This window comes from Zea mays, chromosome 1, assembly GCF_902167145.1.
Source record: "Zea mays cultivar B73 chromosome 1, Zm-B73-REFERENCE-NAM-5.0, whole genome shotgun sequence".
NCBI lineage: Eukaryota > Viridiplantae > Streptophyta > Magnoliopsida > Poales > Poaceae > Zea > Zea mays.
Genome location: NC_050096.1, coordinates 236,539,822 through 236,562,689, shown reverse-complemented (window position 1 = coordinate 236,562,689; position 22,868 = coordinate 236,539,822). Strand labels below are relative to the sequence as shown.

Sequence of the window (22,868 nt, the reverse complement as noted above, 5' to 3'; positions counted from 1 at the left end):
CATCGCCCACCTGTAGCTGAAGCTGTGCTTGTGCAGCGGGAGTTGCAGCGGGCTACAAGAAGAGGCGAATTGCGTGAGGTGTCGACTGCCGAGGAGCTAGAGATGGCAATGGGTAAATATCCACCGGGTATTACTACCCCATACCTATACCCACGACACAAAAATAACCCCACCGGGTCACCCATATACACTGGCGGGTATGGATTTATCCCCATACCCATACCCATGTGGGTATGGGTCATCCATCGGGTCACCCGTACCCACAAAAATTAAACAACTATCAAAATATTATACTATACAAATGGCAAGTATATCCATATAAATACCATTACAAAATTTTCTAGCACCATTTAAATATCCATTCAACACATCAAAGATAATTGGATAAAGTAGTAACACTATGATAGTACTACATAGCACATTACATGTTCGATTACATGGTCATTAAATTGTTGTTAAATAGTAAAAAAGTTGGATGACTAAAGTCCAAGTTCATGCTTCGGATAAGTTTATATTGGGTATTTTATACCCACGGGTTAACGGGTATGGGTGAAGCGGAACGTTCTAATACCCGTTTACCCATTGGGTGAAGATTTTTGCCTAATAACAGACCCACGGGTAGAATATTTAGCCCACATACATATCCTAATGAAGTAAATACCCATCGGGTATCGGGTCGCGGGTACCCATTGCCATCAAGAGCCCGCAACCAACTGGATCGGCAGCCCATGAAAGAAGAATTACCGAGGCGAAGCCTGGAAAGGAGCACCTGGACCTGGACCTGGACCTGGACCAGGCCGTATCGACCGAGCGGAGCGAGATGCTTCGTCCCCCCTTCTGGAACGTTCTCCCCTGCTCCCCCAACCAAACCGGCCCAGCACGAAACGAACCAATCGCGTACCACCCCCTCCCTTCCACTCCCATCGTCGTTTCTCTCTCTCCGGCGGCTGCGCGGCGGCTTGGATCACATCCTCGTCGGAGCTACCATGGTCAGCCCTCCTCCGCTCCCCTCCCCCGCCCAATATCTGTGTAGCGCTGCCTATGCACGTGCCGGCGGTAGAAAACTGCCCTGGTATTGTTCTCAATCTTCTACCCTCCAGCGTTCGCCTCGTTGGGTCGAGGAGCTGCGATCCGTAGTTGTTTCGCTCCTGTTGGGGATAGGCTAGCATTCACGAGATTTAGGGTCCGTTCGGTCGCGTATTGCTTGCTGCCCGTTCGAGTTGCTGTCGTTCTCGGCGTGATGTGGGTGGGCAGCGTTATTGGACGAAATGGGATTTTCAGTACATTTCAGGGGAGGCGAATATAAGCTGCTCCTATCTTTCCATAGTCTTACGCGCTTTGTAGAGTCTTACCGTTGGATTTTTTTTTTGTGAGTTGACAACACGTAAAGACACCAAATACGATGTTACATTACTATACTATATTATATAGCAAAAACCTCAAGGAAGCAGAGAGATTTGGGACACCTGAAGCTAAAAAATTTGCACAAGGTTAGGGCAAACTCGCGGGCTACTGAAATTAAATTGCCGAAAACCTTATATTCCACCAACAGCCTCTGTATCATCAGGTAGGATCTGTGTCCTTGTGCTTTGTGGTTTTTAGCCCAAAAATTTCATGGCCGCAATAATAGTTTGAACCAAAATAGTTCTATCATATTTGCTGGCAATTTCTCGTTTTCAGGGGTTTCCTAGGTGTACTTTATCTCGTATGGTTCGTTTTGTGTTGGATAGGTTATTGAGTTCTAATCCCTCTAAAAGAAGATTTAGACATACTTAAATGTTTGATTTAGACATGTCCATTTCAACATTTGGAATGTCATTTATGTGCTTCTTTTTTCTTTCTCAGGCTGGGAAGCTTATTGCAAACCTGATTGTCATGGGCTCTACGATTATAGGAAGAGCTATGCTTCAGGCATATCGTAAAGCACTTGATAGTAAGTTCTGCTACCATGAGCTTCTTCATGACCCATATATAGTCTCTGCTAGCCCCCTGTTGCTTTTATAGATAAAGTTGCTAGGTGGTAGATGACATCCGCTAATTTTGCAATTAAAGGTTACTTAACTGGTACATTGATTGATGGAGAAATCGGTAATTCTGTTTTTACTGCATGTGACATGATGGGTCATGTTCTTCCTGAACTTTCTTTTTATTCTCATCTAATCATTTTTGGACAATACAGAAAGGATAGGTCTATCTGTCTCTCTTAGCTTGGAGCCATTTTTTAATCATTGTTTTGTTTATTAATAGATCTCTGATCCTTATAAGTTTTCTGTAGCTTAGTCTGTTAGTTGCCTAATTTTTTGTACTGATATGCCAAGTATGTTTAAGCTTCAGCATGTAGCCTGAAGCAATATAAGCAGATAAGCCTTTCAGGCCAGCACTTATGCCCAGGGTTGGTTAATGCTTGGTACACCAGATATATTGATACAGTGGGGCTTGCTTTGATGTCAAACTTATGTATTGCTTTCACTTACATTCTATCAAATTGAACTATATCTGTCCAAAGAAAAATAAATTTCATGAGAGCTTTGTTTGCTCGACTTGAAGAAATCCCGAGAATGAAGTCACCATATATACTATAAATTTTTCGTATGCACTGCTTAAAATAATCCTCTGATTGCTTCCGGTTTCATTTGCTTACATTTCATTGTTGTCTATTGAATGCTTTATCTTCTCTCTGGACAAATGTTAGTTCATTGGCTTAGAACCATGCAGATTATACATTAAATGATGTGGTTTCTAGAGAAAAAGGATAATAGGAAGATGTTAGACTGTTATGTGACTCGGGCCTAGAGCCTGGCCCAAGAGGTATTAATGTATTAGGGTTGTAACCCTAGATTATGTAACCCTAGACTGTATTGTAGTGATATTCAATTCATTCTTTTTTTCCCTTTCATGGTATCAAGGAGCCTTCTAGTCGTCGTTGCCACCATTGCCGGCGTGTCGCCTCCATCTCCCTCTGGCTGACACAGTACCCAAGCGTGCACCGCCGCCGCCACGGGCGCGGTTGAGGCGCGTGCTGCTGCTGTCGTGGACATTGCCCTAGCCGCTGTAGCCGTGGGCGTGGGCACAACGGGCCTATGTGTGGCTTCTTTCCCCGCACACCTGCCGCACCCCCTCATGCCACTCTTCTTTGGCACAATGGTGCCCTGCCCAGCGCTGTTGCGGGCCGCTATCCCCTCGACAACATTGTTGGGTTGTAGAATGACGGCCACGCCGGGTCGTCACCCCGACCGGAGGGACCACCCCAGGTGGAGTCGCCACTCCCGTGGCCGCCCTTGTGGGAACGACGACCTCCGTCGGCGGTTGGAGCTGGACGAGGGGCCGCATGGACGGTGGGGGAGGGCGGGTAGGAGCCCCGGTGAACGAAGGGATAGGGGCCTGGCTCCCCGAGGGCGCCTGACCATCGGTAGGCGCGATAGAGGGCCGGGGCAGGAGCGGGTGTCTCAGTCTCTGTGGCGAGCTCCTCGAGGAGAAACTTGTTGCGGACGACGTGGAAGGTGAGGAAGGGCATGATCCTCTTGATGAGAGCCTTCAGGTGGCCATAGCGGGGGTTGAGGCCACACAGAGGGAGTCCGCCATGCCCTTCATTTGGCGGTAGTACTCACTCATGGAGAGGTCCCCCTGAGAGAATAGGTGAAACTGCGCGTCGAGGTGGAGTCCCGGAGCCTCCCGGTTCCCGAGGAACTGCTCCTCGAGGGTGATCCACGCCTGGCGAGCGGTGGTCTCCTGGTCGCGGACGATGTCCTAGAGCTCGACGATGATGGTGCCGTTAAGCCACGAGAGGACCACGTTGTCCATCTGGTACCAAGATGGGGACAGCGGGGCGACAGTCGAGAAGGAGCCCGCGGCGTGGAGGAGGTCGGGCACGAGGTCGGGGAGAAGAGCGGCGGCGGCCGTGTCTGTGCTACGCTGCGCATGTCGCCCCCTGAGACCGTGCCTGCAGTGCCCAAGGCGGTCGCGCTTGCATAGCCGAGGGCGGCGTCACGCCCGCCAATGGACGGGGCGACAGGGGAGGCGCTGAGAACGGTGGATCCATAGGGGAAGTGAGCCGTCGGGGAAGGTGGTCTATGGGAGAAGCTGGCTAGCGGGAGAGGAGGGGTGCCGATGGCTGGGGGGAGGTAGGAGGGGAGAGAAAAACTGAAATTATGGAACCTAGCTCTATACCATGTAGGAAACCCTAACCCTAACCCTGGGTTGGGACTTGTATTAATAGACGAAGTGAAGTTGGGCCTGGCCCATTACACAAGGGTGAGAAGGTAATTACAAGGGGCTAACTCCAAAACCCTAGAAGAGGTTCTAACATTGCCCGCTCCGCCCTTGTTGCTACCATCGCCGCAACCAAGTCTGCCGTTGTGGTTGCTCGGGAATGCGAGTGGGCTGCTACTCTCGCCTGGGAGCAAGAACGTGCCACTGCTGATGCTCTTGCTCGATAGCTTGTGGAGGATGAGCAACAACTTGGGGATGCTGTAGTCGCTGATTCCTTCCTCGAGTATGATTGGTTTTCCTAATGTACGAAGTTGCTATCATCGCTAACCTTCATACTCAAGCGGTCAGTGTCCAGAACATTTGGTTGTTGGTTCCGTCTTCCAGCTACGCCCGCTGGCGTGACCTTGTCCACCTTTTCTTGGATAAAGCGATTCCTCGAATCAAACACCCCCTTAGTGGTTAGATTGGCTCTGCGGCATGAAACATTGTATGAAGTGGTTTTCATTGTCATCTTGCTATCGCACTGATGCTTTGATTGCTTTCCACGCACTGAGTCAACAACAGGCGGATAGTACCTTCTGAATGATATTTTTTGCTATTCATTTAATTGCTACATGCACCTCCTTATATTGTTACCTCCTACCTCTGCCAGATGCAAATAAAACTGGTGTGGCCCATGAGGCAATAAACAATATTCGTAGAGCAAGCAAAACAATGACCGAACAGGAAGCGAGGCAGATACTGGGTGTCTCAGAGAATTCGACGTGGGAAGAGATCGTACAGGTCTGCCCTTCTGTCCCGTTTCTCATTTGACGTGCTTTTATTCGGGTGCACGGTTCTCACTTCAATTCGAACATACAACTATGTGTTATGCAGCGATACGATAACTTGTTTGAAAGGAACGGCAAATCTGGGAGCTTTTACCTCCAATCGAAGGTTCACCGGGCCAAGGAGTGCCTAGAAACAGTGTACCAAAAGAACAAACAAGATGAGCCTCCTAACTGAAATCCCGCCCCTTGAGTCTGCTGTTGACATTCTTTTCCCCCTCATAAGAGAACTGTACATACCAACAACGGTCGCTGCTGTTGTACCAGTAGTATGCAATGCGGAACCAATAAGCTTTGTGTGCAGCGACTGAAACTCCTACATGTGTAAGACTGATCAGTAAGGTCTCACTGGGCTCTGGCTCGGTGGCGCTTACAACTTTGTTATTTTGCCATATGATGATTGTGCCAAACCATTATTCTTGATACTACCTGCATTGATGTGAAATCCATAATTTTTACTCTCTCCGTCCTAAAATATGATTTATTTTAGCTCTTGATGTTTATGTCTATACTCAAATAGATGATGATGAATGTAGAAATATATAAAATATATAAATCAAGCATTATGGAGCTATTAGTTGTATTATGAATCTATTAATTGTATTACGAATCTATTAATTATTTAAAACGAATTTTAATTGGCGACGGAGGGAGAACTTTTCGAATTTTTGATTGAGGGTGTCGGATGGAGACATATTGGAGGGGATGTAGGTTCGGCTTGCGTGTTGGAAACATTTGCTGTCCTTGCTGTTAGGCTGCCAAACGGGCATGTCCTCGTTTGTGAGGAAATAATGGTGGTCAGCCTATCAATCCGGCGAAGAATTCTGCATGATTCCAAAATGTTTGGTACTGGTTCCAGTGTCCGGCTGACCAATTGCGCTGTTACATTTCATTTTACGAGACTCGGCAGCAGGTTCAAAATCGTTTTTCTTATACAGCTACTAGTATATCTTTAGCCTAGGCCCAAGGGTGGTGGTCAGTCCTCAGCTGATGCTCGCTGGTCCACTGAAGCCTGATAGTGATAGCTGGTTGTGTGCGGTGTGCCCCCTTCGGATCACCAATCGTGTTTCTGTTCCAGTTCAACCGTGCAGAAAATTCAGTATCAGTCGTTTTCATCCAGCGATGTTACTGCGAGGTACGAACAGAAGGAGAAGTCCTTCATTCCCTTTCCATTTGACGGGATCGCTGGAACGGACCCCGCCGTGTTCGTGCATCGCGCTTGTCAGGATGCTATTGGTGGGCCGGGCTGCAGTGCAAGGTTGGATAGCAGCGTACGCGTCCCTAATTAAAACAGCAGCTGGGGCCTTTGGGGTGAGGCAGCCGAGGTGTCCAAGTGCAAGTGATACGAGTACGATACGTATAATCATTATCATTATCAAGTAGGGGTTACATATATCGGACGATAAATGTACGTATCCCGGGAATACACAAACACACACAGTCCAGGTAGGGCCCATGTATCAGAGAGTAGGACTAGGGACTTGTGTACACTGGTCTGGATGGAATCATACCGTGGCCCTCGTGGCCTCGTGGGTGGGACACCACACGTCCTACACTGCGAGCGCGAGGCAAGAGGAGGGGGAGAAGGCGACGCGGCGCGATCATGCGAGCGACGGCGGGCGTTTGAGCTGTTCGCCACCTACCCCTCCCTCCTTCCTTTCATTTTTCTGGAAGACTTCTTCGGCCTCACGCATCTCCTCCTCCAATCCAATTCACAAACACACACGGGCAATCAATTAGCAGAACCCGCGCCACCCCCCTTCCTCGGAGTCGGAGCGAGTCGAGGAACGGCTCGTCTGCCTCTCCCGTTCTCCTTCCTCTCCTCCCCAGAAGATCCGATCCATCATCGAGGACTCGCCGGGAAGAATCAAGGATATATAGATAATATACAAACAAAGGTTCCTCCAGAGCCCAGAGGTGCGTACGATTCCCCCCCACCCCCGATCGCTCGCTGGCTTACCTCTATCTGTTGTTCGTCCCATTCATTCGTCGTCGATGCGATACGTTTGGCCGCTTGTCTACTTTGATTGATCGTTGAGAACCGGGATCCTTTTTTTTTCCTTCTCGGGGGGTAAACAGGATCAGGAAATTCAGGATTCCGTTGGTGCGTGCGTGCGTGTGTTCGAGTCGTTGTGCACACACACACACACCAGGAAAATCTCCGCAGGCCGCAACATCTTGTCCGCCCCCATTTCACCTTCGTCTCCAAACTGGAGACGGGCCGCCGCCGTACGTCCGTCGCCTTCAGTTTTACGGGCTCTTGTTTCCGACGATCGACGCGCAGGAGCTCGGGCCCCCGCCCGTTTTTCGAGAACACGTTGCCAATTTTAGAGAAGGCGCGTGCGCATTCTTGTGCGTCGCATGTTTTCCGGAGCGTGCGCATCCGTGTGTTGCGTGCTGGAGACTGGAGAGCAAGTGGTGTTAAGGAGTAGTACAGAATTAGCAACGCGGAGGAGTTGGTGGCCGAAATGGCTCCTCACGTATGAACTAGGTCAGGCTGATATACTATTAGTTACAGAATAATCTTAATCTTGGTTAGAAGTTAGAACCCACCTTAGACAGACAGGGGTGGCTTTCTGAATAGACAGGCATGCAATAGATGTTGCCAAGCTGGTAGTCGTAAGCGTCACTGTTGCCAAGCTGGTAGTCAAACCAACCGAAGGGACTCAGCACAAGCACTGCCTAGTGCATAATCCGACGTGGCAGCGCTGCACTGGCCTGACTGAGGAGGAGCCCCTTTGTTCGCCTCTGTGCGTCTGCGCAAATTCCTCACCACGTCATCGCGTGCGTGGCGCCGGTGTTTGGTTTAGGTAATCTAGTAATAAAAGGGATTGAAATGGATTGATATGTATTGTGATAGTTTTTTGATTTATTAGGAATTTATACACTCTCCAATCCCTCCAAACCATTTCAATACTAAAGTAACCAAAGTTTAGTTTGTGACTTCGTGTCATATCAAATATTTGAATATCAATTATGAGTATTAAATATCGACTTAATTAGGTTTAATAAATTTCTATCGTCTTTTAGTCCTTATCTATGAATTTAGTTTTATAATTAGACTATATTTAATATATGTAATTATTATTAAAACATTTGATATGCTGGGTGAAACCAAACGTCAGATGCGAAGGAAAAAAAGAAAACATCTCCCGTCCCCACCAGTCATCCTGCTTTGTGAACAGTACTCTGTTCTTTCTCCACATCCTGCGCTGGGAGGGGGACACTAGTCATGGCCACTGTTTTGAGTTGTGTGGCCCGACAGTCAGTCAGTCCCGGAGTTCCGCTGCCATGCATTTGGAAATGCCTGTTCGTAACGCGTGCAAAAAAAAAGGGCCCCTACTTCAGAAATCGGAACCTGCAAATGGTACTGCTGCGGTGCTTTCTGCTCTCGCCGTGAAATGGCCCGGGCCTAGGAATTAGGACTGCACACTGCACAGGGATCTGGGGGCCGATCGAAGTTTCTTTGACACCTGTGCACAGCACATCAACCATGGGAAACCTCGTGCGCGCACGCAGCAGGAGCCGGTCGCAGCGCCGAAGCTCCACGCCTCCCCAGTCCCCACCCAGATCTCGCTGGGCTCCCGTTGACCTGCCTCCTCTTGGTATGGTAGTAGGGTCATACGGACGACGGGCCTGAACTATTTATTATCCCGAGAGCTTACAAGAAATGCCTTTGCAGCACGGGCTAATCAATCAATGGACCGTCTGCTACTTCTACCATGTCGCCTCCCTTGTGCTGGCCGATCTATCACCTTGGTGAATAACTGACCGTAGTCCGCAGATGTCGTTTTCATTTTGCTGATTAATGAAACCTACTACAAGTACGTGATGCATCGCCACCTTCCTTCCTGCTTTAAAAACTAAATTAAAAAGTCTAGAACGGTCTCAGATTATACCACAAAGACACTCGAGGAGTCGAGGTGGTGGCTACCTACCTGAAGCTGCTTTCTTCTAGTTGTTCTCCTTGCCACTTAAGCACCAACTCAATGGTTTGGTCCAGGTCACTCTGCTTTCTGTTGGGCGGTAGTACGTAGCACTCACACATGCGTTCAGACTTGCCCAACGAATGCAAGTTCTTGGCTGAGGATTCTTGCTGTCTAAATTCACAGTAAAGTCGATACTGGCCCGAGTGAGTAACAATCTCGCAAACGAGTAAACCTCGGTTCTAATGGCACGTATAACCTTGAGACGGTAATTCGGTTTTTGAAATATAAAAGACCGTTAAAAGACCACATAATAGTACAAATCTAAGACTTTATATCATAAATGCAGCTAAGAGACAATATTTATGAAGAGTCGTATAGAGACATGCATGCTCTTTAAGAAGTGTCCATCTTTTATATATATATAATTAGCCTCATAGAAACTCTATATTAAATAGGGTTATACAATTCCTAATGCTCTCTCTCTTCCAATGTTCACCGACATAAAGTACAGATCATGCCACGTGAACATGAACACAGTGCCCGCTCCGCTCCCTTGATTTGCTGCCTCGGCAATGTCAACGCTATCGCGTGCGGGCGAGCGTGTATCCAGTATTCTAATTGGCTGATCCTAACGAGAAAGCAGGCATCGAGATTTGCCCAACCAGTACACTTGTATAGGGATTTGCACGCAGGAGAAAGTAAACGCTGTTTCATTCATGGCTTCGTCTGCACCAGCAGGAGGGAAGTCACCGGCCGTCGGCGGGGAGGAGATGTCGGACGGCGCGGGCTCCCGGACGGGCGTCGCTGGCGCGCTGGGCCTCTCGGTCACCTCGTCGGTGGCCATCGTCATCTGCAACAAGTACCTCATCAGCACTCTAGGCTTCTTCTTCGGTCAGTACGTGCGAGCCTTCCCGAGTTTCAGAACTAACCACCCACCCCTCCACGGCAAAAGTTCTTGTCCATCACAATATACACTGTTGATGCAGCGACGACGCTGACGAGCTGGCACCTCATGGTGACCTTCTTCACGCTGTACGTTGCGCAGCGGCTGCGCTTCTTCGAGCCAAAGCCGATCGACGCGCGCACCGTCATCTCCTTCGGCCTGCTCAACGGCATCTCCATTGGCCTCCTCAACCTCTGCCTCGGGTTCAACTCTGTTGGCTTCTACCAGGCAAGCGTGCACCGACTACTACGCTACGAGTTATGTTCCTGCCTCTGAACTTACCGTTCTTTCGTGCAACAGATGACCAAGCTGGCCATCATACCCTTCACCATAGTCTTGGAAACCCTCTTTCTGAGCAAGAAGTTCAGGTCATTCCCACTTTCTGCCCAATGTCTGATTTGAGATGCTCCTGTTCCATTCCATGTTGTGATTATTATTATTTTTGACATGAGCTTGAACCTTTCAGCCAGAGCATCAAGGCCTCCCTCATGGTTCTGCTGCTGGGAGTCGGGATCGCGTCGGTCACGGATCTCCAGCTCAACCTCCTCGGCTCGATCATCGCCGTGCTCACCATCGCTGCGACATGCGTCGGGCAGATTGTATCCTTGCGCCTGCTGTTCATCACCTCACGCGCTAGCTGCTGGATCTTACAGTCTTTCACGCACACTGCATCCTCGTGATCCTTAACCTTGGTGTTGAACGAAGCTGACCAACCAAATCCAGAGGAGGCTGAAGGTTTCGTCGACGCAGCTGCTGTACCAGTCGTCGCCGTACCAGTCCGCGGTGCTGCTCGTCACCGGGCCTTTCGTGGACAAGCTCCTCACCAAGCGTGACGTCTTCGCGTTCAGCTACACCACCCAAGTCGTGGTAAGTATATACGTACCATGGCATGCACGATAGATCTCGGTTCACCGGACAAGACCATACGCAGCGTTATATATAGGCTGTATAGTAACCGTGGTCTGGGATGCTCCGTGATGCGCGCGGCGCGTGCAGGTGTTCATCCTGCTGTCGTGCTCGATCGCGGTGTGCGTAAACTTCAGCACGTTCCTGGTGATCGGCACGACGTCGCCCGTGACGTACCAGGTGCTGGGCCACCTCAAGACGTGTTTGGTGCTCTCCTTCGGCTACATCATCCTCAAAGACCCCTTCAGCGCGCGCAACGTGGTGGGCATCCTCATCGCCATCTTCGGCATGGGCCTCTACTCCTACTACTCCGTCGTCGAGAGCAGGAAGAAGACCGAGGACGCTAGCTCGCTGCCGGTCGCCGCGCAGGTAATAATCAACTAACCACTTCGTCTGAAATTCAGGAGGTCAGATGTGACAACGACGACGGCTTCAATATTGCAGATGAGCGAGAAGGACTCGGCGCCACTCCTCGGCGCCAAGAGCTCGCCGCGGACAGAGAACAAGGCCGAGGAAACCTTCGACTACATGCCGAGGACGGCCAAGAGCGCGTTCACCGGCCGGTGAGCGCGTAGCTTGTAAGGAGTACGTATCTTTCTAGAGTTGTGGGTAGACGACGAGCAACAAGGCGGGAATGTGTTAGTGAAAGATGTAACGGCGGCAAGTGACATTCCAATTATCATTTTTGCGATTTCTCCTCTAGGGTGGTCTGCGTGGTCATGGTTTACCAGAGCATAAACAGCAGAATGTGTGGTCTACTGGTCTTGACCGAGCTTGAAATAGTAGATTGGATTGGTGATAATACAACTATACAAGACGTGCGAAATGTGTAAGGTTTGTGCCCGTTAGGCCATGTTCGGGTGGGGATTAGAGGAAATTAAAATTCCTTCTGTTCAATTTTAAATAAAAAATAATTTAATCTCCTCCAATCCCCTCAATTTATTCCTAGTTGAACAACCCCTAAAGTCTTGTTTTGTTTGGATACTTACACATAGATAGATTAAGGTAGATTGAGATAAATATTAGAGTATTTAAACAAAGCCTAAAATAGAAATTACCTGTTACGTTTTTTTTTGCTTGTCATCCTAATTGATGGTATTATTGGGTATCATAGTCGGATTGGTGGTGTCGATGGCATTGACCATTGACAGGTAATAACAATATGAAACTGGATTCACGCTTATAACTCACCAAACTCCAAGACAAAAAAAAAAACATGAGCTAAGAGCCTAAGAAGATGGACAAACATAGGTCTGGCCCAGCAACATTGCAGCAGGTCCGGGCTGTTCTTTCGCCTTGAAAATTTATATCATGGGGCCGGCGGCCCTGACTTTGGACCAATTCCTCACCAAGAGTAAGGACAAGATATATACATATATACAGCATAAGCACCTCCAAAAGAAAAAAATGGAATATATAGTTTTTAAGGAGGTTGTGTTTGTTTGAGCCAATAAAATAGGTGAAATCTAAAGCTGTTTTTTTTTTCTAAAAGCTGATGATTTCATATAGCATAGTTTTGGAAGCACGTTTGACTCTGTTTTTGACTCTGGACTTTTTTTATTTTCAAAACTGGTGAAAGAGAGTTGTTTCACAGCCACTTCTCAGATAGAGGTAGGTGGTAGATTTTTTTTCATAATATAAATAGCTCACACTAATTTTTTTTGTAACTTACAGCTACATCAAACAGACCTTAAAGCAAAAGCTTCTTTGCATCAAGAGATTATGGTGAGAAATTAATGGGGTGTATGGTTGAAGAGCCAATCCATTCTAGATAAGGTAGTGCATCATAGGTTTTTTTCCATAAATTTGATAGAATGAACTTGTTACCCATATTATTACTAATTATTGGCTTATGAGGATTGAAATGGTAATGGTCTGATGGATCAATCAATTCCATTCTATAAACCAAACAAAAAAGTGAGAAGATGATGAGTTGTCTCATTCCTCAAACCAAACATGCTATAAATAACGCTAGCTAACATATGCTGAGAAATCAAAAAGTGATAACATGTTTCAGTTGCTTCCATAGAGGCCACTGACCTTCAAAAGATGGATTACCATGTTATGCCAAGGAAGTTTAGTGTTAGCACCTAGAACAGAATATGTTTCGTTGTTTTAGGTTCTGCACAAACCTCCACTAGTAGAAGCTTTGTAGTTCTGTTGTACAATTATTGTCCATCCATTTGCAACATGTGACAGGTTTCGTCTAAATTGGCACTTGAAACTAAAGTTTATTGACAGAAGAATAGATCACTCATATTGGCTACTGAGGTAGTAGGAACATTTTTTCTTTAAAATTTTATTTATAAAATTGTAATTAAATCTTCACAAGAACACTAGCATATACTAAAACTAAATCCATGAGTAGCCATTAAAGCTTTGTTGACCATGATGATTCCAACTGATGTAGTAACATTGAAACCACATGTTGCAAAATCCATGATAGCTTTCTTGTCGGATTTCTTTAGAGAACTCATCTTTATTTTCACAACAATTCAATCCAGTGCTTGAATGAATGAAGGACCTTGACTGAACAAACATTGTGATGCTATTTTTTTTAAATACACTTGTGATGGTTGTGTGTTGCTCCTGCTCATTCTTTTTTGCTTCGTTATATGTGAAATTTCAAAGTGCTATTTCAAGCCGTGGGTGAAAACGTCTTTTTTAACATACGTCGAAACATTTTTTTCAAAGTCAGCTTTCCCTTCTTTTTACATAACGATGAAGTATAGGATTAGCCAAAGGCGGTTTGAAAAAATACATAACGTGTAGCATTTTTGGACCCTTTCTTACCATCTTTCGGAAGGACTTTAGAGCCCTTTTCTGATTCTGCCTTTCTTTAAAGAACTTTGGAACCTTTTTTGGACTCTACCTTCATTTTGAATGACTTTAGACTCTTTTTCGGACTTCGTCTTCACTCTAAGGGACTTTAGAGTCTTTTTTGGATTGTGCCTTCACATTGAAGGACTTCAAAGTCTTCTTATGATTTTGCCTTTCTTTGAAGGACTTCGAAATCGTTTTTTGGACTCTGCCCTCACTCTGAATAACTTCATAGTATTTTTATGATTCAACCTTCCTTTGAAGGACTTTAGAATATCTTTTGGACTCTACCTTCGCTCTAAAGAGCTTTGAAGTCTTTTTGCACTCGATAGTAAAATTGCAGAAAGAAACCCCTTCTCTATGTGGGGATGAGTGTCCTTATACTTCTTGGATGGTCATAAGTTTTTACAAAGACAGTCATATCAAAAACCTTACACGTCGTCTTTTTGGATGAAGATGCCTAAAAGGAAAAAGGTGGTGCATGAAAACGTAAAACAGAAGACGAAAGAAACTAAAAACTTACAAATGAAACTATGCATAATATCTTCATAGATCATCGACATTCCATGATCCAGAAACTTTGTTGCCTTCCATATCATTTAACCTAAAAGATGTAGGGTGGGGCCATCATCGTGAAACAGGTCTCGTAATGGGTTGGATTGTAATGGTTTTATGGATGGGTATTGATATGGGTGCTGTTTGGATGAGTGGGAATGGGTTTTAGGACATGTTTGGTTGTGTACTAAAGAAGCTTGACCAAAATTAGGTAGCTAGCAAAGCTAGGCTAAATCAAAATTGGGCTCAAGTTCAGGTGTTTGGTTTGTGGCCAAAATGGAATATGGCCATACCAAATTTTGGCTATTGATTTGCATGCCTTGGATTTAGACAAGAATGGGCTTGGGTTTGTATTGTTGACATGACCAAATTTTGGCCAGCAACCAAACGCAGGCCAAATTGGCTTGACAAGGCCAACATTTGGTCTGGCAGCCTTGGCCTGCATCCAAACATGCCCTTAGAGCTAAATGGGGCGAGTTAGTGCGGGTTTGCTGAAAAAAGTAGGTTGGAATGGGTTCTCAGGAGTGCCCATCACCCCACGCTAGATATTTAAGTGGCTCCAGTTTTTAAGCTATGGTTCATGCGTGTATCTTTTTAAAATATTTCATGTAGTTTAACTATTTGTCAAACTAAGTCATTTTCAACGAATCTTATTTAATTTCATGAAAATGTTAAGATGTAAATGCGAGGTTTTAATTTTAAAGTCGTGCTTTTTAAAGTGGGGTCGTGGATCAAGCTACACTGTTTCACACAAATTAGTCGATTATCATTCTCTGGCTCTTTGCTATTTCCAACAAAGTTCAATTAATTTTGTGAAAATGTTAAGGTGTGAACGCTATATTTTAAATTTAGGGTCCGGTTTCTAGCATGGGACCCGCACATGGATCTAGCTATACCGTTACACACAAATTAGTGTATTATTATTTTTACTCATTTCCAAAAAAATAATTTTCCGAAAATTTTAAGGTGTAAACGCCATGGTTTAATTTCAAGGTCCAGCTTCTAAGTAAGGATGGCAACGGGGCTGGTCGAGACCAGGGGAGTGCTCCTCATCCTCGCCTCGATCTCCGAAATGTAATCCCCGCCCCGGCCCCAAAACACTTAATGGAGATGATTTCATCCTTGTCCTTGTCCCCGCCGGGGACTCGGTCTCCGTGGGGAACCCGTGGGGATTAATTGTTGAGTACAAATATTATGATATACACATATAAATAAGGATTGTCATCCGAGCGAGCGGTAATCGAATAAAAATGAGTATTAAGGTTAGTGAGTGATGATTTTGGATCTTTATATGAGGTCATAATGAGATGATTTATTAGATTCTACCATCATAGACCACATAAGGGGAGGGTCTAACTTCTAATTCGGGTCCTATCGGATCCCACGAGGGATTTTTATTCAAAACCCTGTCTCGCTAAATTTCAGGTCCTCGCCCTACTGAAAGAAACAGTTGACGTCTAAGAGGGGGGTGAATTAGGACTTCTAAAACTTTCTCTAAACTAGACCACAAATAAATCCCTAGAGCAAAACCTAGGTAATTAATCAAACTAGAATGTGTAAACTAGGTTTTGTCTAAGTGTTTGCTATCTCTACCGTAATGGCTAAGTTCCAATCTACAACAATATAAGTATAGAGACAAGATTGAAACTTAAATGCTTAATATAAATGCGGAAGCTAAAGAGCAAGGTAGAGATACAAACTCTAGTGGATGACGTCGGTATTTTTTACCGAGGTATTCGGAACCATGCAATGTCCCAACTAATCCTCGTTGGTGCCCCTACGCAAAGGAAAGCCCACGTGAGGGCCACACACCTCGGTCGAGTAACTCCGTAGAGAGCCGCGGGCCTTCTCCATGCGCAAGTGGTGCTCCGCTTCCAGCTCCTCTCGAACGCTCCCCGCCGTCTCCACTATCGAGCTTCCGGTCGAAACGCCGCGAGCCTCGTTCCCTCCGGTACACGGTGGCGGCCGTGAAACAAACGCGGTTGTCACGGTCTCGCAAGACTCTCACCCCACTCGGTACAATTACAACGGCTCGCGCAAGAGTCGAGGGGTTGCGTGGTTTATCTAAACTCACTCAACTAACTAGGGTTCACCTAGAGCAAGCACTAAATCGGTCTAACTAACCTAAGCACTACGCAAAGCACCTACGCTAATCACCGAGTGATTCTATTAAGCAATTGGGTGTATGAGCACTTGAGAATGTCTACTATATGCCTTGGATTATTGCTTGGGCTCCCACACCTTGAAATGGCCGGTTGGGGTGTATTTATAGCCCCCAACATAAAACTAGCTGTTGGAGAAAAGTTGTGCTCTCTGCGACACACCGGACAATCCGGGGTGCACCGGACAGTGCATTGTTCACTGTCCGGCGCGCCTAGCCGTTGGTCTGACACCGCGGTGACCGTTGGCGCGCAGGCTTTTTACACCAGACACTCCGGATGTCACAGCGGACAGTCCGGTGGTTTTCTCTCCACAGTGCCACCTAAAACTAGTCGTTGGGGCTACTGTTCCCTGGTGCACCGGACAGTCCAGCGTGTGGCACCGGACAGTCCGGTGTGCCACCGGATAGTCCGGTGATCCAGACCAGATAGTCCGTAGGTGTCGGGTACCGTAATTAGGGGTACCCCCAACACTCCTAAACACGGCTGGTAAACACCTTCAGAACAAACCATGAAGACTGCCAGTTCGGGTCAAAGTCAAAGCTTCGTCTACCAAGGGACGCGATCTCGCCTTGTCCGAGCCCGGCCTCGGGCGGGAACAGTGATCCCGGACGAATTCACGTCTCGCCCAAGGGTCTCCTCAGGCAGTGAGCACACCCTTGGCTCAGCCAAAGGCAAGCCTTGTCATGCAAGCGACCTTGGACAAATCGCCTTACCAGCCGACCATATTGTATGCGCATTTAATGCTGGGATCGCCTGACACCTTATCCTGACACGCGCGCCTCAGTCGGCAAGGTCGAAGTGACCGCAGTCACTTTGCCCTTTCGCTGACCGATCTGACAGGAAAACAGCGCCGCTCGCCCCGCTCCGGCTACCGTGCCAACCACCCGGGTGAAACCGACAACAGCCAAGTTCAGCCTCGGGCGCAACAGGAAGCTCCGCCTCGCCTGACCTTAGGCCTCGGCCTCGGCCTCGGGAGGAGATCTCCGCCTCGCCCGACCCTAGGGCTCGGCCTCAGCCTCGGCCTCGGAAGAGTCACGTCCTCGCCCGACCCTGGGTCTCGACCCCAGCCTCGGCCTCGAAGGAGCCGCCGCCTCGCACGACCTCAGGCTCAGATCGATCGCACCACAAGGGATACATCATTACCCTACTCCTAGCTAGCTCAAGCTACGAAGGAACAAGACGGGCGTCCCATCTAGCTTACCCCGGTAACAGGCAATGATGGTTCCCCGTGTGCGTCCATGACGTCCATCTCCTTATGTCTATAAAAGGGGATGTCCAGAAGCACGACAAAGAGGGAGGAGGGAGGCACGGTAGGAGGACGAGTAGACGCACGACAAAGGCACGGGAGAAGACGAGCAGGGCCAGACCCTCTCTCTCTCTCTCGTGCTCGCTCTCTCGCTCTCGCTCTCTCGCAACGCTTGTAACCCCTACTACGAGCACCCTGGTGCAGGATAATACAAGTCTCATTCCCCCTTGTGTTCCATCTCGCACCAACCCATCTGGGTAGGGACACGTAGTGACAAATTTACTAGTCGGTCCAGGGACCCCCCGGGTCCGAAACGCCGACAGTTGGCGCGCCAGGTAGGGGGCTGCTGCGTGTTAACGAACACTTTCCCGTTGAGTCCCAGATGGGTAGACTTCAGCAACCTCTTTAGCCTGAGACGGTGCTCCGCTTCGGGAGTCTTGAGTTCATGTCCCTCGACGGCAGCTACGACATGGTACTACTCCCCTCGCAGCACGACAACAACGACAGTCGGCTCGCCCGGCGGTGGCGAATTCGACGACGGCATCTCCCCGCGGCGGAAGAGGAACACCTAGGTTGTCCCCGCCACCCTCCTCGCCGGAGGAGACGGAGACGGGGCAACCGTGGCCATGCAAGAGGCGACACCTTATCGGTTGTCAAACCAGAGCGAGTCGACGATGCCGGCACTCCTCCGGGGGACGTGTCGGGTGTTGTCCTCGCGCCTGAGACAACGACGAGCGTCGCTTCCCCGCAACGTGCCAGCCCCAAGCGAACTGATGACGCCAGCACCCTCGCAAAGGACCTGCTGGGCGTTAGCCTCGTACCTGTGATGACGGTGTGTTCCGTCCCCGACGCGACTTCACCACCATCCATCGACCAAGAGGTATCGTTCGTATTCCACCCTGTTCCCTTTCGATTCATCTTCGATCCACCTAGCGACCCCGCTTCGGTGAGCGCTTTCGCAAGGGCGTATCCAGACCTTCCGGGGTACCATATGTGGTCAACCTGGGACCGACTAACAGCCGTCTCAACCTCCGGACCGGCGGTTTCCGAGGAAGAGGACAACCCCGACTTCGGTTGGGATTTCTCAGGCCTCGGTGATCCCGGTGCCATGCGGGACTTCATGTCCGCATGTGACCACTGCCTCTCCGGTTGCTCTGACGATGGCTGCGACATTGACGACGAGGGTTATGGCCCAAGTGCCGAATGTTTCCACGTCGATCAGGGAGATAATGACGAAGGCAACCACCTCGGCATGCCAGAGGTTGGCGATCCCCCTGGGCCCGCATCTCGCGTTGACATCCCACGGGAGCTAGCTGTGGTCCCAGTCCCTGCGGGGGGTCAGGACACACAGCTTGAGCAAATCCGCGAGATGCAGGCCAAGGTCGACGAGGAAGCAGGGCGACTTGTGCAGCTCTGACAGAACATCGAGCAGGAGTGGGCAGGCCGAACACTCGCCGGAGGAGCCCGTCATCGGGCCCGGGACGTCCAGCGTCGTATCGTTGACAATGCCAGGGCAGCACTGCCCCCAGCCGTCAGCGGGTCCGGCCAGGACCTAGCTGCAGCAGCGATGCTACTTCGAACCATGCCGGAGCCATCCACCACCGAGGGACGGCGTATCCAGGGCGAACTCAAGGATCTCCTGGAAGGTACCGCAGTTCGACGAGCCGAGAGCTCTGCCTCCCGAAGGCGAGCTGACCCCTCGGAGCATCACGCGGCGTCCTCCCGACGCATGTGGGAGGCCTCAGTCCATCCCGAGCGCACGCGAGACGAGGCACCTACCACCCGGGATCGCCTCGGCGACGAGCGACACCGTCGCGACCATCGAGCCCGCCTTGAGGAGAAGGTGCGCCGAGGCTACCACCCCAGGCGTGGGGGATGCTGCGATAGTGAGGAGGATCGGAGTCCCTCGCCCGAGCCACCCGGTCCGCGAGTCTTCAGCCGGGCCATACGACGAGCGTCGTTCCCCGCCCGGTTCCGAGCCCCGACTACCATCACCAAGTACTCGGGAGAGACGAGGCCGGAGTTGTGGCTCGCGGATTACCGGCTGGCATGCCAGTTGGGAGGGGCAGACGACGACAACCTCATCATCCGCAATCTTCCCCTTTTCCTCTCCGACGCTGCCCGGGCCTAGCTGGAGCATCTGTCTCCTGCACAGATCTCCGACTAGGACGACCTGGTCAAAGCTTTCGCGAGAAATTTCCAAGGCACGTACGTGTGCCCTGGGAACTCATGGGATCTTCGAAGCTGCCGCCAGCAGCCAGGGGAATCCCTCCGAGAGTACATCCGGCGGTTTTCGAAGCAGCGCACCGAGCTGCCCAACATTATCGACTCGGATGTCATCGGGGCTTTCCTCGTCGGCACCACTTGCCGAGACCTGGTGAGCAAACTGGGGCACAAGACTCCCACCAAGGCGAGCGAATTGATGGACGTCGCCACCAAGTTCGCCTCGGGTCAGGAGGCGGTCGAAGCCATCTTTCAGAAAGACAAGCAGCCTCAGGAAGAGCCGAAGGAAGACGCCCCCGAGGCGTCCGCCCAGCGTGGCGTGAAGAAGACTAGGAAGAAGGCGCAAGCAAAGCGCAACGTCGCTGCCGCGAATCTCGTCGCTGCTGTCGAGCACAGGAACCCTCGAAAGCCTCCTGGAGGGGCCGGCGCGTTCGACAAGATGCTCAAGGAGCCGTGCCCCTATCACCAGGGTCCCATCAAGCACACCCTTGAAGAATGTGTCATGCTCCAGCGCTACTTCCATAAGGCCAGGCCCCCGGCGGAAGATGGCAAGGGCCAAGGCAACAACAAGAAGGAGGGCGACAAGGAAGAGGAGTTCCCGGAGGTCCACAACTGCTTTATGATCTACGGCAGGCAAGTGGCGAACGCCTCGGCTCGGCACCGCAAGCAAGAGCGTCGGGAGGTCTTCTCGGTGAAGGTGGCAGCGCCAGTCTACCTAGACTGGTCCGACAAGCCTATCACCTTCGACCGAGGTGACCACCCCGACTTCATGCCAAGCCCAGGGAGGTACCCGCTCATCGTCGATCCGATCGTCGGCAATGTTAGGCTCTCTAAGGTCCTCATGGACGGAGGCAGCAGCCTCAACATCATCTACGCCAAGACCCTGGAACTCTTGGGGGTTGATCGGTCCGAGGTCCGGGCCGGTGCGACACCCTTCCACGGGATCGCACCCGGAAAGTGTATCCTGCCCCTCGGGCAGATTGACTTACCCGTCTGCTTCGGAACTCCCTCCAACTTCCGAAAGGAAACCCTCACCTTCGAGGTAGTTGGGTTCCGAGGGACCTACCACGCGGTGTTGGGAAGACCGTGCTACGCCAAGTTCATGGCCGTCCCTAACTACACCTACCTCAAGCTCAAGATGCCAGGCCCCAACGGGATCATCAACGTCGGATCCACGTACCGCCACACGTACGAATGTGACGTGGAATGCGTGGAGTACGCTGAGGCCCTCGCCGAGTCCGAGGCCCTCATCGCCGACCTAGAGCACCTCTCCAAGGAGGCGCCCGACACGAAGCGGCACGCCGGCAACTTCGAACCAGTTGAGGCGGTTAAGTCCGTCCCTCTCGACCCCAGCAACGACGCCAGCAAGAAAGTCCGGATCGGCTCCGAGCTCAACCCCAAATAGGAAGCAGTGCTCGTCGACTTTCTCTGCGCAAACGTCGAAGTTTTCGCGTGGAGTCCCTCGGACATGCCAGGCATACCAAGGGAGGTCGCCGAGCACTCACTGGACATCAGAGCTGGAGCCCGACCCGTGAAGCAGTCCCTGCGCCGTTTTGATGAAGAAAAGCGTAGGGCCATAGGCGAGGAGGTCCACAAGCTACTGGCTGCAGGGTTCATCAAAGAGGTATTCCATCCTGAATGGTTAGCTAACCCTGTTCTTGTAAAGAAAAAGGGCAGGAAATGGAGGATGTGCGTAGACTACACTGGTCTAAACAAAGCATGTCCGAAGGTTCCCTACCCTCTGCCCCGCATCGATCAAATTGTGGACTCCACTGCTGGGTGTGAAACCCTGTCTTTCCTCGATGCCTACTCAGGCTATCACCAAATCAAGATGAAAGAGTCCGACCAACTCGCGACTTCTTTTATCACACCTTTTGGCATGTATTGTTATACTACAATGCCATTTGGCTTGAGGAATGCAGGTGCCACCTACCAGAGGTGCATGAACCATGTGTTTGGAGAGCACATCGACAGAACAGTCGAGGCTTACATCGATGACATCCTGGTTAAGACAAAGAAAGCCTCCGACCTCCTCTTTGACCTTGAGACGACATTCAAGTGTCTGAGAGCGAAAGGCGTAAAACTCAATCCTGAGAAGTGTGTCTTCAGAGTCCCATGGGGCATGCTCTTAGGGTTCATCGTCTTCGAGCGGGGCATAGAGGCCAACCCGGAGAAAATCGCGGCCATCACCAACATGGGACCAATCAAGGATTTAAAAGGAGTACAGAGGGTCATGGGATGCCTTGCGGCTCTAAGCCGCTTCATCTCACACCTTGGCCAAAAAGGATTGCCCCTGTACCGCCTCTTAAGGAAGGCTGAGCGCTTCACTTGGACCCCCGAGGCCGAGGAAGCCCTCGGGAACTTAAAGGCACTCCTTGCCAATGCACCCATCTTGGTGCCCCCCGCTCCGGAGGAAGCCCTCTTGATTTACGTCGCCGCAACCACTCAGGTGGTCAGCGTCGCGGTCGTAGTCGAGAGACGAGAAGAAGGGCATGCACTGCTCGTCCAGAGGCCAGTCTACTTCATCAGCGAAGTGCTATCCGAGACCAAAGTCCGCTACCCGCAGATCCAGAAGCTGCTCTATGCAGTGATTCTGACACGGCGAAAGTTGCGACACTACTTCGAGTCTCATCCAGTGACTGTGGTGTCATCCTTCCCCTTGGGAGAGATCATCCAGTCCCGAGAGGCCTCGGGTAGGATAGCAAAATGGGCAGTGGAACTCATGGGCGAAACACTTTCATTTGCCCCTCGGAAGGCCATAAAATCCCAAGTCTTGGCCGACTTCCTGGCTGAATGCACTGGCACCCAGTTACCGACGGCCCTAGTACAGCCCGAACTTTGGACCATGTACTTCGACGGGTCGCTGATAAAAACCGGAGCAGGCGCGGACTTGCTCTTCATCTCACCCCTCAGAGAACATGTTCGTTACGTACTACGCCTTCATTTCCTGGCGTCAAACAACGTGGCCGAGTACGAAGCATTGGTTAATGGCCTGCGCATCACCGTCGAGCCAGGGGTTCGACGCCTCAACGCTCGTGGCGACTCGCA

The 22,868-nt window shown here is 50.0% G+C and overlaps 2 protein-coding genes across 7 annotated transcripts; both read left to right on the top strand.

The window, feature by feature from the left end:
• Nucleotides 1–934: 934 nt before the first annotated feature.
• LOC100286228 (mitochondrial import inner membrane translocase subunit TIM16) lies at nt 935–5,458 on the top strand. Its single transcript, NM_001159116.2, has 4 exons — nt 935–989; nt 1,846–1,933; nt 4,862–4,992; nt 5,086–5,458. The coding sequence occupies exons 1-4, from the start codon at nt 987–989 to the stop codon at nt 5,212–5,214; spliced, it is 351 nt and encodes a 116-aa protein (NP_001152588.1). The 5' UTR covers nt 935–986; the 3' UTR covers nt 5,215–5,458.
• Nucleotides 5,459–6,550: 1,092 nt separating this feature from the next.
• LOC100216974 (uncharacterized) lies at nt 6,551–11,736 on the top strand. 6 transcript variants are annotated; one of them, XM_035964348.1, is made up of 8 exons: nt 6,551–6,953; nt 9,704–9,860; nt 9,952–10,136; nt 10,209–10,276; nt 10,379–10,507; nt 10,614–10,775; nt 10,905–11,183; nt 11,259–11,736. In XM_035964348.1, the coding sequence occupies exons 2-8, from the start codon at nt 9,736–9,738 to the stop codon at nt 11,379–11,381; spliced, it is 1,071 nt and encodes a 356-aa protein (XP_035820241.1). In that variant the 5' UTR covers nt 6,551–6,953; nt 9,704–9,735; the 3' UTR covers nt 11,382–11,736. The 6 variants fall into 6 exon arrangements, with proteins under 6 accessions (XP_035820241.1, XP_008665489.2, XP_035820240.1 ...); XM_008667267.3 differs by having other exon boundaries at nt 9,701–9,856; nt 10,375–10,507; XM_035964347.1 differs by having other exon boundaries at nt 9,701–9,860.
• Nucleotides 11,737–22,868: the final 11,132 nt, after the last annotated feature.